General features: G+C 45.7%; 1 protein-coding gene across 1 annotated transcript in view; it reads right to left on the reverse strand.

Moving 5' to 3' along the window:
- Positions 1 to 13,665, reverse strand: part of FAM135A (family with sequence similarity 135 member A) — a 391,169-nt gene that overhangs the window by 305,110 nt on the left and 72,394 nt on the right. The window contains 1 exon segment of the mRNA XM_029595652.1: positions 8,612 to 8,736. Coding sequence (XP_029451512.1) covers positions 8,612 to 8,688 — 77 coding nt within the window. The 5' untranslated portion in view covers positions 8,689 to 8,736.

Raw genomic sequence — 13,665 nt, forward strand, 5'->3', positions numbered from 1 at the left:
GTGGTATACCAAAAAGTACGATCCCCTACCATGCGCGGTCTCCAAGCATACCACAAGTGTAGAGTAACCTCAGTGCATGGGGACAGAGAGCCATCTGGGACATATTTCCGCCCAGCGGTCCAGAAAAGCTGTCGGAGCAGCCTACCCTGATTCATAGCCATTTCAATGCAAACCCATTGCTTAGGATGCAGTCGGTCATGGAGTTCTATTAAGGCCTTCATCTGAGAGGCCACATAATATTTAAGGAGGTGTGGTACCCCCAGTCCACCATCTACTTTATTTTGATAAAGCACAACTCGAGATACCCGGGGTGGTCTCCGTTTCCAAATAAAGGAAAAAACCCTAGCCTGCAGTTTTTTAACATAATTCTGTGGAATTAAGCAGGGGAGTGTCTGGAATAAGTAAGCTAACTTTGGCAAGTAGGTCATTTTTATGGCCGCAATCCTGCCTAACCATGATAATTCTAGTCTATCCCACTGCTGGAGATCTTTTTCCAACCTGGTAAATAGAGGCAAATAGTTCCGAGTAAACAAGTCTCCATAGACCGACCCAATTTGGACCCCTAAATATTTTACCGAGTGTGCTGCCCATTGAAAGGGAAAAAGGCGTTTCAATGCAGCAATCTTAGAGTGAGGCATAAATATGGGTAAAAGTTCAGATTTTTCCTTATTAACTTTAAACCCAGAAACTTTACCAAAATCCTCCAGTTCGACCAGTAAAGCTGTCAAAGAATCCTCCAGGCGTGTTAGTGTAAAGAGGACATCATCAGCATATAGCGATATTTTATAATCCCGGTCCTGAAGTCGAACACCTGAAATTGCTCCCATAGCCCGTATTCGGATCGCCAGTGGTTCTAAATATAAGGCAAATAATAAAGGAGACAACGGGCAACCTTGCCGCGTTCCCCTTTCCACCCTAAAATTATCGGAGTATCCCCCGTTCACTTTAATACAGGCCGATGGCTCCCTGTAGAGTTCCCGAACCCAATTGAGGAAACCCCCCCCCCCAGACCGACTTTATCCATGACCCGGAAAAGAAAGGGCCAATGTACACGGTCAAAGGCCTTTTCAGCATCGACCCCAAAAAGTAAAGACTCCTCAGCATTCGACCGAGCATAATGGATAAGATTAATCACCTTTCGAATATTGTCACCTGCCGGCCTTTTGGGCATGAAGCCCGCCTGGTACTCATGGATTAAAGTGGTTATAACTACATTGAGTCTATTGGCTAGGATTTTTGCCAAAATTTTTTGGTCAATATTTATAAGCGAAATAGGGCGATAAGCACTACATTGTGAGGGGTCCTTGCCAGGTTTAGGTATTATGGTTATGCCAGCAACATTGGCCGCAGGCAACATACGGCCGCCGCTCCCCAGCAAATTAAACATGTTAGCTAAGGGAACCACCAGTAAATCCTTAAACTTTTTATAGAAAAGCGGGGTGTAGCCATCTATTCCTGGAGCCTTCCCTGGTTTTAACCCTGTGATCGCCGCCAACACCTCTGCAGAGGAGATTGGTTGGCTTAAACCTTCCGAGAAAGAGGGATCCAAACAGGGCAGAGGTATATCGGCCAGATAGGTGGTGATAGCCTCCTCAGATACCCCCGCATCTCGGGCATAGAGACCAGCGAAAAATTGATTGAACTGGTTCCGGATGCCAGCGCCATCTACTATAAAAGACCCATCCTGCGCGCGAATTTTAGAAATCAGCGACTGAGAGACCCTAGCTTTCAGTTTATGTGCCAATAGTCTGCCCGCTTTATTACCATGTTCATAATAGGTTTGCTTAGCCAAATCTAAATTGTAAGCTAGCTCTTCCGATTCCAACATGCGCAGGCGATAACGAATATCTCCCAATTCTTTTAGTAGCGCCCTCGAGGGGCCCCGTTTGTGAGCTGTCTCCACCTTTACTAGACGTTCCCTCAGTATCTGTTGTTGGCGCCCTTTTTCTTTCTTTTTATATGTAGCCAGCGCAATGAGCTTTCCCCTTATAACTGCCTTCAAACAATCCCAAAGGATAATGGGGGTGGTATCCCCCGTGTCATTAACTGCTAGATATTCTTTAATAGCCTCTCTAATCTGTCTTTCCCCATCCTTATCTTTTATGATAGAATCATTTATTTTCCAGAACCTACGCCCAGAATCCATACGTAGGCTGTTAAATTCCCACCATACTGGCGCATGGTCGGACCATACGATGTTACCTATCCCCGCATGCACCGTACTATGCAGCATTGTGCTATCAATAAAAAGAAAATCAATGCGAGTATGTGTGTCATGGGCTGTTGAAAAGAACGAGTAGTCTCGCCCCGCAGGATTCCGCTCCCTCCAAATGTCAACCACCCGCCATTTGCTAAGAAAACTCTGCAGAGCTCTTCTATCCACCTTAGAATGGTGACCACCTCCTTTAGAGCAATCCAGAGCTGGATCGCGTACTAGATTGAAGTCTCCCCCTATTATCAAAATACCGCTTTGACAGGATAATAATATCTCATCTACTCGTTGAAGTATCTCCCTCTGCATGGAGCAGGGATTGTAAATATTAACCAATGTATATAAAGCCTTGTTTATGTACACCGAGACTATCAGAAACCGTCCTCCTTCATCCCTATGAACCTGGACAACTTGAACCAGCAAGTCTCTGGAGAATAAGATCCCCACCCCCGTGTATTTATTTTGGGGGGTGCTAGCTGCGAACACAGTGTGGGGGTAGAGAGCTGACATCATCAGCCTTTCATACTTTTTACGCAAATGCGTTTCCTGTAGGAACAGTATGGATGCTTTTTGAGACTGTGCCTCCTTAAACAATAAATTCCGTTTAAGCGGCGTATTCAGACCCTTGACATTAAGGGTCATCACTTTAACAGACATCATTTAGAACATGAATATCCCCTCCACGAAGCATTCAAACAATAGGCAGTCAAGCCACCTCCCACGGTATGGTCACACAGCAAACCCAACAAACTCCCTGCAAAAAGACAGGCTTTATAGCCCCCCCGTCCCCCCACCTCCCCACTTAGACCCTGCCCATCACCCCCCTGTCCCCCATCCCCTCCCTCCCCACCCCTGCCCATCCACCACTGAAACATCAGTAGTGTGGTCTGTGGGAAAAGTGACAAACCCCCCCCTCCCTCCTCGCCCCCTCAATCAACATAACAATATAGCTTGAAACACTTATTTCAGCGACTTGAAAACGTTCAACAGCATTAAGAAAAACCAAACCTATACCATATAAGTAGCATGGTTAGGATAACTAGAGTCTCCTCATAGCAGACAACTGTGCAGCAATCGCAGTGACCTTCCTCTCCTCTGGGAGTAAAGCACAATCAAAAAAGAGCAATCCACATTTTTCACGCCACTCCTTCCTTCGGATTGCTAGGGTCAGTCGACTTGCGTCGCAGTCTGGCTCCCGATTTCCCAGTCCCTCTGCCATCTTGGCCGCTCCTGGCCCCCTTGAGGCTGATTCGTGGCCATTTCTTCCAGCAGCGTGATGCCTACCTCTGCCAGGATAGCTCGGGAGTCGGCACGTTTAACAATGCGATGCGTAGTTCCATCCTTCGTGAACGCCAATCCGCTGGGGTATAGCCACCTATACCGAATGGCCTCCTTGCGGAGTAAGGCTGTAACTGCGTTGAAGTCTCTCCGTTTTTGGAGGGTGGCCGCGGCTAAATCATTATAAATGGCAACCTTATGCCCTTCCCATGTGATGACATTCATTTGGCGAGCTTTCTGCATGATCCTGTCCTTTTGCTGATAATAATGAAAACAAGCGATGATATCCCGCGGGGCATTGTTTCTCGCCGCTCCTAAGGCCCTGTGGGCCCGATCCAATACAATATCAGTGTCCCGAGTATCAGAGTCTTCAGATCCGCTGCTTAGAACCATGTGGCATATCTTTTGAACCACCCTTGCGGCGTCCATATAGGCCTCCGTTTCAGGCACACCCCGGATCCTAACATTCGAGCGGCGTGCTCTATTTTCCATGTCCTCAATTTTGAGGAGTATTTCTTCATTAGTATTATGAAGCTGAGAGATGTCGGCGCTGAATCGCGATGCTGCCAAGGCCTGACTTTCCACCATGTGTTCCACGTCTTCCACCCTACGGCCTAGCTCTCCCATTTCGGTCCGAAATTCCGCGAGCGCCGCTTTCATATCCATCTTAATGGATTTAATGTCACTCTGTATCTCAGCGAACCAACCTCTAAAATCATCCTTTGTCGGATCACCCGGTGGCGGGCTCGGGTTAGGTGGCAGCGAGACTTCAACCTCCTCATTGTGCGAGGAGCCGGCGGCCGCCATCTTGCCGTCCTCCTCCTCTGTGCTGGCTCGCAACGCAGCAAAGCGAGTGCCACCGGAGTCGTAAGAAAATGCCTTTAGATCTATGGCTTTCTTCTTCGCAGTCATAGCTGTCCGGTTATAGGCGGTTTGGTGCAGTTAGATCGCCGAAAATCATAGAAAAGGGGAGAGTGCGACTGGAGCGAACGCGCTAAGCGTCCATGCAGGAAGGCTGACGTCACTTCCCCCCCAAACCTCCCTTTTCTACCAAGCTCTGTGCAACAGTAAACAAGATGGATAACTTTTGTTCTTTCAATCTATGCTCTAATGCACTGATTAAAACCATTCAGTCTGATCTGGGCCTTATCATTGCCAACATAGGTAATGCTTCACTTAGTGAAGGACAACTACCTACGATTTTGGAAACAACTGTTGTGCGTCCTTTACTAAAGAAAACTAATTTAGATCCTCGAGCCCACTAATTGCCATTTGATTTCCTCTTTTGCAAAGATAATCAAGAAGGTAGTACTGAAACAACTGCAAGACCATACTGATAACTTTTTGGACATTTCTACTGTTTTTGATATACTCAACCATTCTATATTGTTAGGTCATCTTGAAGCACTGGGCATCTCATCCATAGCGTTGGCTTGGTTTTAGTCTTTTTTTTTTTTCTTTTTTATTTTACACAATCAGTTCCAGAGAGTAACTTTAGTAGATGCGAGCTCTGATTTGTTTCCTCTTCTTACTGGAGTTCCACATGATTCTTCCATCCCAGCGACCTTATTCAAAATTTATATATTTACTTTGTGCCAAGTTCTTGTAATCTGGATGTTATTACAAATTTTTGCAAATATCATCCAGTTTCTCCCCCACTCTTCCTCTCTTGAGAATACCCTCAGAAAAATGTCCAGTTATATTATCTCAGATTAGGGATTGGCTAAGCGACAATAAGCTTGTTTTGAACCTTCTATCCCACTTCTCTCTTGCTGATGTTCCATCATGTTTTCTATTTGACAGTTTGTCAAGTCCTAATTGCTGCCAAGTATAGAATCTGTGTATGCTACTTGATCCCTCACTTTACATCCCCATAACAAATCTGTTGTTTCTAATTCATTCTTTAAATTGTATCTTATGTTCTCTAAAGCCATTTCTCTCCACTGACTATTTCCATACTGTTACCCAGGTACTGATTTTGTCATCTCTTGACTACTTAAACGCCTTATTTTGGATCTTCCCCTATCTACTCTGAAGGCATTACAGTTAGTTTAAAATTCTGCTGCTCATTTATAGGGTAACTGTTGCGACCGTTGCTGCTCGATGTCTCCACTCCGCCCTCCTCACCTCTTTGGCGACTCCCTCTTGCTCAAGTGGAAGGCTGTCCGCCGCAGCGTCTCACTGCCGTCTTCCTCCGGTGTCCCTGGAGCGGCTCGACACTGCGATCCGCCATGATTCACAAGGGCCAAAGGGCGGGCGCGCGGCCCTGACTGATGTACCAGTAGTGGCGCAAACCTCAGGGGCGTCCCCCCTGAGATGACGTCATCAGTACCGGATATATAAGGGCTTAGAAATTGCTAACTAATCGAGTTAGCAAGGAGTTGAATAGGAGTTGGTTACGGACCAGTTTCGCTCTCTCCAAGCTACTCTGCCTTCTTGGACTTACCAGGGGTACCCGCTCCTCGGGGGCCTCACTCTCTCTTTGTTTTTCAGATCACAGTCAGGAACCGGCACTCGCTCCTCAAGGGCCCATGTTCCCGGACTGGTTGCTGAATACTCTTTCTGCCAGGAAGTCATTGCTGCCTACTACACCAGTGAGTTACCATCTCTCTCTCAGAGCTTTCCCTGGAACCAGGTACTCATTCCTCGAGGGCCTAACTCATTCCAACACCTGGACTACTTCTAGAGACTATTGTGTGAGTGTTACCATCAAGGCTCTGTTCCTGAACTCTGCATACCCTGCCTACTCACTATATTCAGTTTCTCTACAGCTCAGTTATCCAGGATCGCTGTTCCAGTACCTGAGGGACTACAGCCCTGCCGGGTACTTCCAGCTCACTACTGCTACCTCTGGTGGTTCAATATACTGTTTAATAAAAGAACTAGTGGTCCCTCTCGGGATCTTCTCCCGGGGCATGGTCATCTGCCACCAGCCCAAGGATCCACCCACAACTACCTCAAACACCAACAGAAATTTTAAAAAGGATTTGCATGCATAAAGCTGAGCTTTACACATGTAAATGCACTTTACCCATGTAAGTGGGCTTTTGAAAATTGCTACAGTATATGCCATTGAATTGTCCATAGATTATACACGTATAAGTGCATTTAAATTGCTGATAGTACATTACATTTACATGTGTAACTCCTTTCAAAATTACTTATCTGTCTGGTTCACCTTTACGAGACTACATCACCCTAGTATTGGTCAGCCTGCATTTGCTCCCAGTGATCTGAAGAGTTAGATCGAAAACCTTAACCTTGATTTTTAAGGCTGTCAATGGTCTGGCTCCATGCTATTTTAATTCTGTACTGAAAATGTACCAGCCTGCATGTGCTCTTCATCTCAGAACCTGTTAGATGTTCCTTTGTTTAAGCATATTCAGCGAGTTTTGTGAAAATAATTTTTTTTTGAGTAGCAGGTCTATGGTTATGGAAGATCTCCTGTAGCTATCAAGTCAGAGTCAGACCTTCTTTGATTTAGGGAATTTCTAAACACCTATCTTTATTTTTATTACTTTTGCCAATCTACACTTGCTAGGCTGCTTTAAAAAAAAAAAAAAAATAGAATGTTAGGGTTTTTGTTTCTCAGGGTTCTGGATAGTACAGTGATTCTCGTTACAATCTATCTTATCTAATCATGTAAATCAGTGCCTTCATTGTGTTTATCATGTGATATAGTTTTATAATTTTGTTCATGGAATGTGTTACTAATGAGTATTGATAGGCCAAGTTCTTTGCATATTTAGCCAAAATATATGACAACCAAATCAGAGTTGCATCTTGGTAAGTTTATCTTTTTTATTTTTTGCTGTACTGTAGTTTTGTTTTAATTTCTTTTATTGTTTTGTTTTATAATTGTTGGGTTTTTTTTTATTGATTGTGGATGTAATAATGCTCTCCACTGAGAACTGTGGATCAGCAGATTATACATTTTTTAAATAAATATACTGAAAACAAATATAAAGCCATAATCTGTAAGACAGTCACAGAAATCAAGCAAGATTGACAGAGGTTCAGAGGATCTTTAATTGTGCGGGTATAAACGTAAAACCTGAGATCAAGGAGACTCCGTAATACTGCAATAGGAATTGAAAATTGCCAAAGGGCTCTCAAGTCTATCTTTCTTTGTTTCTATACTTGCTCATTTGTTCTTGACAGTAGAAATACTAAACAACCAACAGCAGGAGGTGAGGGAAATTGAATGACTGAGATCTATGACCACGCCCCCCCCCTGACGTCACTGGGAGCTCCGGAGACGGTTGAAGAGCGCCTCACCATCAGGCGCCGCGCACCGAAGGGGCGCGACAAAGGGGCCCTCCCCTTTGTGCACCCTTTTGTGCAACCCTTGTGCTTGTAAAAAAAAAAAAAAAAAAATTTATATTTTTCTTTTATTTAAACTTTATTCCAATTCTTTACCTTTTCTTTTCGCTTGTTAATAATTTTAATTAGAAATGTTCTTTGTATTAGACTATGGAAATTTATTTCCTGCTATTCTGTTTAATGTAAACCGGTATGATTTACATCGGATATAAGAATGTCTGTATATAAAAATTAAAAATAAATAATCACATTCCAGAATCTGGATACTCTTTCTTTGTAACTTATTTCACAGGGAATTGTATTCCTTTTAATACATTTTATGGAGGTAGGGTTTGAAATGAAAATGCAATTATACACCTGTGATGAAAAGCTTCTTCAGTTGTTTATACTCTATTTTGGGTTCTTGGTCAAGTAGCCCAAGTCAGGCTCAGAGGATTGCAAAATAAAAATCTCAGAAACCCTAGCTATATTCATGTTTTACATGCATTTGTGTAATGCTTTCATAGGAGTCCAATGGCAGCAGCATCCCAGTTTATTAGGCTCCATAAAGAAAGGAGTAGCTAAATTAAAAAAAAAGATAACACACCGATACACACAAACCCATCATTTCCACAGAAACAAAATATTGATTAGAACCAGAGGGAGAGTGTGGAGGGGAGGGGTTATTAATGACAGCACAGGGAGAGCAGTAAACAGATTCTGCACCTCCTTTACATTTATATTTCCTTGTATGTAAACACTATTTGCCAAATGAGTTAATATTGCAAAATACCTGAAATATGACTCAGAAATACCTACCCTCTTTGAAATAAATCCACATTGTAGAATTTGTGGAGCTCCACAGAAAACTCCACTGTAGCCTGAATTTCACTCATCTTTTGTTTAGGTGCAGATGTCAAAAGCTGCCGTCAGCACATCAGTTACTAAAAACAACATAAAACCAACAAAGATTATTAGAAGGAAAAAGGGAATGGCTTAGTAGCAATAGAAACTTGAGCTGAATGAAGAAATTACTTACCTGATAATTTCGTTTTCCTTAGTGTAGACAGATGGACTCAGGACCAATGGGTATAGTATGCTCCTGATAGCAGTCAGTACTACATATACCCATGCAGGAAGCTTTGCTCTTCAGTATTCTCTTCGAAAAGCAATTGTGGATATATGTGTGTTTGAATAACTTGATTAACTTGGTTAACTTGATTGGCTGACGTGAATAATAGCTGGAGACCGCCAGTGCACTAAACCAAGAAACTCCGACACCCGGTAACTATGGGTGTATTAACTAGGGGTAAAGCGTGGCTTACCTGTGCTGGTCTTGCTCTCGGGGATTGTCAGAGGTTTCCGTATTCTGAGGCAGCCGTGGGCGGGATACTGAGTCCATCTTTCTACACTAAGGAAAACAAAATTATCAGGTAAATAATTTCTCCATTTCCAAGAGTATAGCAGATGGACTCAGGATCAATGGGATGTACAAAAGCTACTCCCGAACCTGGTGGGAAGCTGCCCGTGGCCCACTTAATACTGTCCTTGCGAATGCTGTGACCTCCCGGGACTGAAGATCCAGATGGTAGAACCTAGAGAAGGTGTGAATGGAGGACTATGTCGCCGCCCAATAGATCTCGGCGGAAGACAGCATCTTGGTTTCTGCCCAGGACACTGCCTGGGCTCGGGTGGAATGGGCCTTGACTTGTAGAGGTGGAGGCTTCCCTGCCTCTACATAGGCCACCTTGATTACATCTTTGATCCAGCAGGTTATGGTTGCCCGCGAGGCCGCTTCCCCTTGTTTCTTCCCACTGTGAAGGACGAATAGGTGGTCTGTCTTTCGTACGGATTCCGAAATTTCCAGGTATCTGACTAGGAGTCTGCTGACGTTAAGGTGGCGAAGAAGGCAAGAGTCTTCCGAGTCCTTATGTTCGTCTGGAGATGGCAGCGATATTGTCTGGTTTAGATGGAAATAAGAAACCACCTTTGAAAGGAAGGAAGGAAGGAAGGAAGGAAGGGACAGTGCATAGCTGTATGGATCCTGGTGTGAATCTGAGAAATGGTTCCCGACAGGATAGTGCTTGAAGTTCGGAGATGCACCGGGCTGAACATATTGCCACTAGGAACGCAGTCTTCAAGGTTAGAAGCCTTAGAGATAGCTTGCAGGTAGGTCTGAAGGAAGCTCCTGCTAGGAAGTCTAGAACTAGATTGAGGTTCCATAGGGGTACCGGCCACTTTAGTGGTGGTTGGATTTGCTTGACACCTCTCAGGAAGTAGGAGACACCTGGGTGTGAAGATAGACTGATGCTGTCCCCTTTGGCTCTGAAGCAAGCCAATGTGGCAACTTGAACCTTGATGGAGTTGAGAGACAACCCCTTCTGTAAGCTGTCCTGCAGGAATTCCAGGATCGTGGGGATTTTGACTGTCCGCAGAAGTATGTCGCGATTTTCACATCAGGCTTCGAATATTCTCCATATTCGTATGTAGATCAGAGACGTGGAGAACTTGCATGCTCGAAGCAAGGTGTCAATCACTGCCCCCGAGTATCCGCTCTTTTCAGGCGCTTCCTCCTGCTTTAGCTGCTTTGCATTGGTTGCCAGTCAAATATAGGATTAAATTTAAGACTTTATGTTTACTACATAAAGCGATTTACGCAGAACAAGTGGACTGGATGAACGCAGTCATACAAATACATACACCACAACGAAATTTGCGATCGGCTGGGAAGGGATTTCTCACCATTCCCTCTATCTCGACGGCCAGACTTACTTCCGTCAGGGAAAGGGCCGTCTCTTTGGCAGGCCCGGGACTTTGGAATGCATTACCTATTGAACTAAGGCTCCAGAGTAATATGAAAGTTCAAAAAAGCACTGAAAACCTGGCTATATACACAAGCATTCCAAGTGGAAGCCAGTTAGTAATCTATTACAATATGTTATTAATTATGTTTTAATTGTGATTTTAATTTTTAAGATCTTATGTTATTAGTCATACACTTAGTGTAGTTCTTAGAGTTTTAATGTATATTTAGTTTTAAGTTAGATTTTATGATTCTTTTCAGTGTTTTTATGATTTATTGTATACTATGTTGAACTTCTTGCAAAGAAACTTTGTAAACCGGTGTGAAGGTTTATACCATCATCGGTCTAAAAAAACCAGGAAATAAATAAATAAATAAATAATGCCCAGACCATAAGAGAGAATAGAGTTGGGTCTTCGTGGAGGATCGGTCCTTGCTGGAGCAGATCCCTATGTGGAGGTAGAGGCAGGGGGCTCCCCTCCAGAAGTCTTCGCATGTCTGCATACCACGGCCTTCTTGTCCAGTCTGGGCCACTAGAAGTACTAGCCCCCTGTGGTGTTCTATCTTGCGGATGATCCCGCTCAGTAGTGGCCATGGAGGAAAGGCATACAGCAGGTCTTCCTGTGGCCAGGTCTGGATGAGGGTGTCGATCCCCTGGGAAGTGGGTCTCATCTGCGGCTGAAGAAGTTGGGAACTTGGGTGTTGGACCAGGTTGCCAGAAGATCCATGGCTGGAGTTCCCCAGCGGTTTATCATCAACTGGAATGCTGTGGTTGACAGCATCCATTCCCCTGGGTCTAGACTTTCTCTGCTGAGGTAATCCGCAGTGACGTTGTCTTTTCCCGCGATGTGGGCAGCTGAGATCCCTTGCAGGTTTGCTTCCGCCCACGCCATTAGGGGGTCTATTTCCAGGGACACCTGTTGGCTTCTGTTTCCTCCTTGGCGGTTGATGTAGGCCACTGTTGTGGCATTGTCTGACATGACTCTGACCGATTCTACCCGGAGTCTGTGACTGAATCATAGGCAGGCTAGTCTGACCACTCAGGCTTCCAAGTTGGTTGATGTTCCATCCCGACTCTTCCTTGTCCCATTGCCCCTGGGCCGTCAGTTCCTGGCAGTGGGCTCCCCACCCTCGTAGGCTCGCATCCGTGGTGAGCAAGACCCAGGTTGGTGAGGATAGCCTTACTCCCTTGCTCAGACGGTCTTCTTGTAGCCACCATAGGAGCTGGATCCGTACATCCGCCGGTAACTGGAGGCAAATGGTGTAATCCTGGAACATCGGGTTCCATCGTGACAGTAGGGAACGTTGTAGTGGTCGCATGTGGGTCCTTGCCCATGGGACGACTTCTAGAGTCAATGTCATAAGGCCGAGGACTTGAAGGTAGTCCCATACCGTGGGGCAAGCACCATTCAACAGTTTTCTCAACTGGTCCATCAATTTCCTTCTCCTTGTAAGGGGAAGGACAACCTTGTCTTGTTGGGTGTCGAACTGGACTCCCAGGTATGGGAGGGCTGCAGGCAGCTCTTGGCTGTGTTGACGACCCACCCGAGATTCTGCAGTAGATTCTTGACTCTGGTGGTCGCCTGATGGCTTTCCACTGGAGATTTTGCTCTGTTTAGCCAATTGTCCAGGTACGGGTGTACGAGGATTCCTTCTTTCCTCAGTATCGCTACCACTACAACCATGATTTTGGTGAACGTCCGAGGGGCCGTAGCTAGACCGAAGAATAGCGCCCGGAACCGGTACTGGTGTGCCATGATCGAGAAGCGTAGAAAGCACTGGTGGTCGTGATGGACCGGAATGTGCAGATAGGCTTCTGACAGGTCCAGGGAGGTCAGAAATTCTGCCCTTATGACCGAGCGAGAATTTCCATGCAGAAGTGTGGTACCCTCAGGTAGAGGTTGACAGACTTGAGGTCCAGGATGGGCCAGAACTTTCCCTCTTTCTTGGGGACGATAAAATAGATGGAATAGTGCCCAGTATTTTGTTGATGTGTGGGCACCGGTGTTATAGCTTTTAGGGCGAGCAATTTTGTCAGTGTGGTTTCCACTGCCGCTCTCTTGGAAGGGGAGTGGTGGCAAGGGGATTTCACAAATTTGTCTGGAGGGACACTGTGGAAGTCCAGATAATATCCCTCTCGAATGATAGTTAGGACCCACTTCTCAGACGTTATCTCGACCCATCTTTGGTATAATAGGGCAAGCCTGCCCTCTATGGCTTCTTCCTGTGGATGGGTCTGTTGATTCTCATTGTGAGGTGCAGTTGGGGCCTGGACCTGAGCCGGCTCCCCTCTTGTTGTGTCTGTTCCGAAAAGACTGGCCCCTGCTTGTGGGGCGAGGTGCTTGGTATGTATTTTTGAACAGTCTAAAAAGTTGTGATCCTCTGCCCCTGGGTGTTCGGGGAGAGGGGCGATGGCTTCTTTTGTTCTTGTCCTCCGGTAGTCGAGGTACTGGGGATTTGCCCCATTTGTCAGCTAACTTCTCCAGTTCGCTTCCGAACAGGAGGGCTCCTTTAAAGGGCATTCTCGTTAGTTTAGTCTTGGAAGTCGCGCTGGCTGACCAGCTTTGGAGCCAGAGTTGCCTTCTGGCTGCCACTATGGATGAGACGCCCCTGGCTGAGGTGCGCACCAGGTCAGAAGTCGCATCCATGAGGAAGGATATCACTGGTTCTAATGTTTCGACGGGTGTGGAGGCATTCCTGGCAAGTAACAAGCAGGTACGTGTCACCACGGCAAAGCAGGCAGCAATTTGCAGTGACATAGCTGCCACATCACATGACTGTTTAAGCATGGATTCCTGACGTCTGTCCTGGGCATCCTTGAGTGCCGCTCCTCCTTCGACTGGAATGGTAGTGCGCTTTGTAACAGTGCAGACCATGGCGTCCACTTTGTGAAAAACCAGGAATTCTTTGGCTGAGGGATCCAATGGGTATAGGGCTTCTAGGGCCCATCCTCCTTTAAAACTGGCTTCCGGAGCATTCCATTCCAGGTCGATCAGTTGTTGCATGGCTTGTAGCAATAGGAAATGGCGTGAGGCCTGACGGCGCCCGACCAGAAGAGGGCTCGTCTTTG

Source organism: Rhinatrema bivittatum, chromosome 3, assembly GCF_901001135.1.
Source record: "Rhinatrema bivittatum chromosome 3, aRhiBiv1.1, whole genome shotgun sequence".
Lineage (NCBI taxonomy): Eukaryota > Metazoa > Chordata > Amphibia > Gymnophiona > Rhinatrematidae > Rhinatrema > Rhinatrema bivittatum.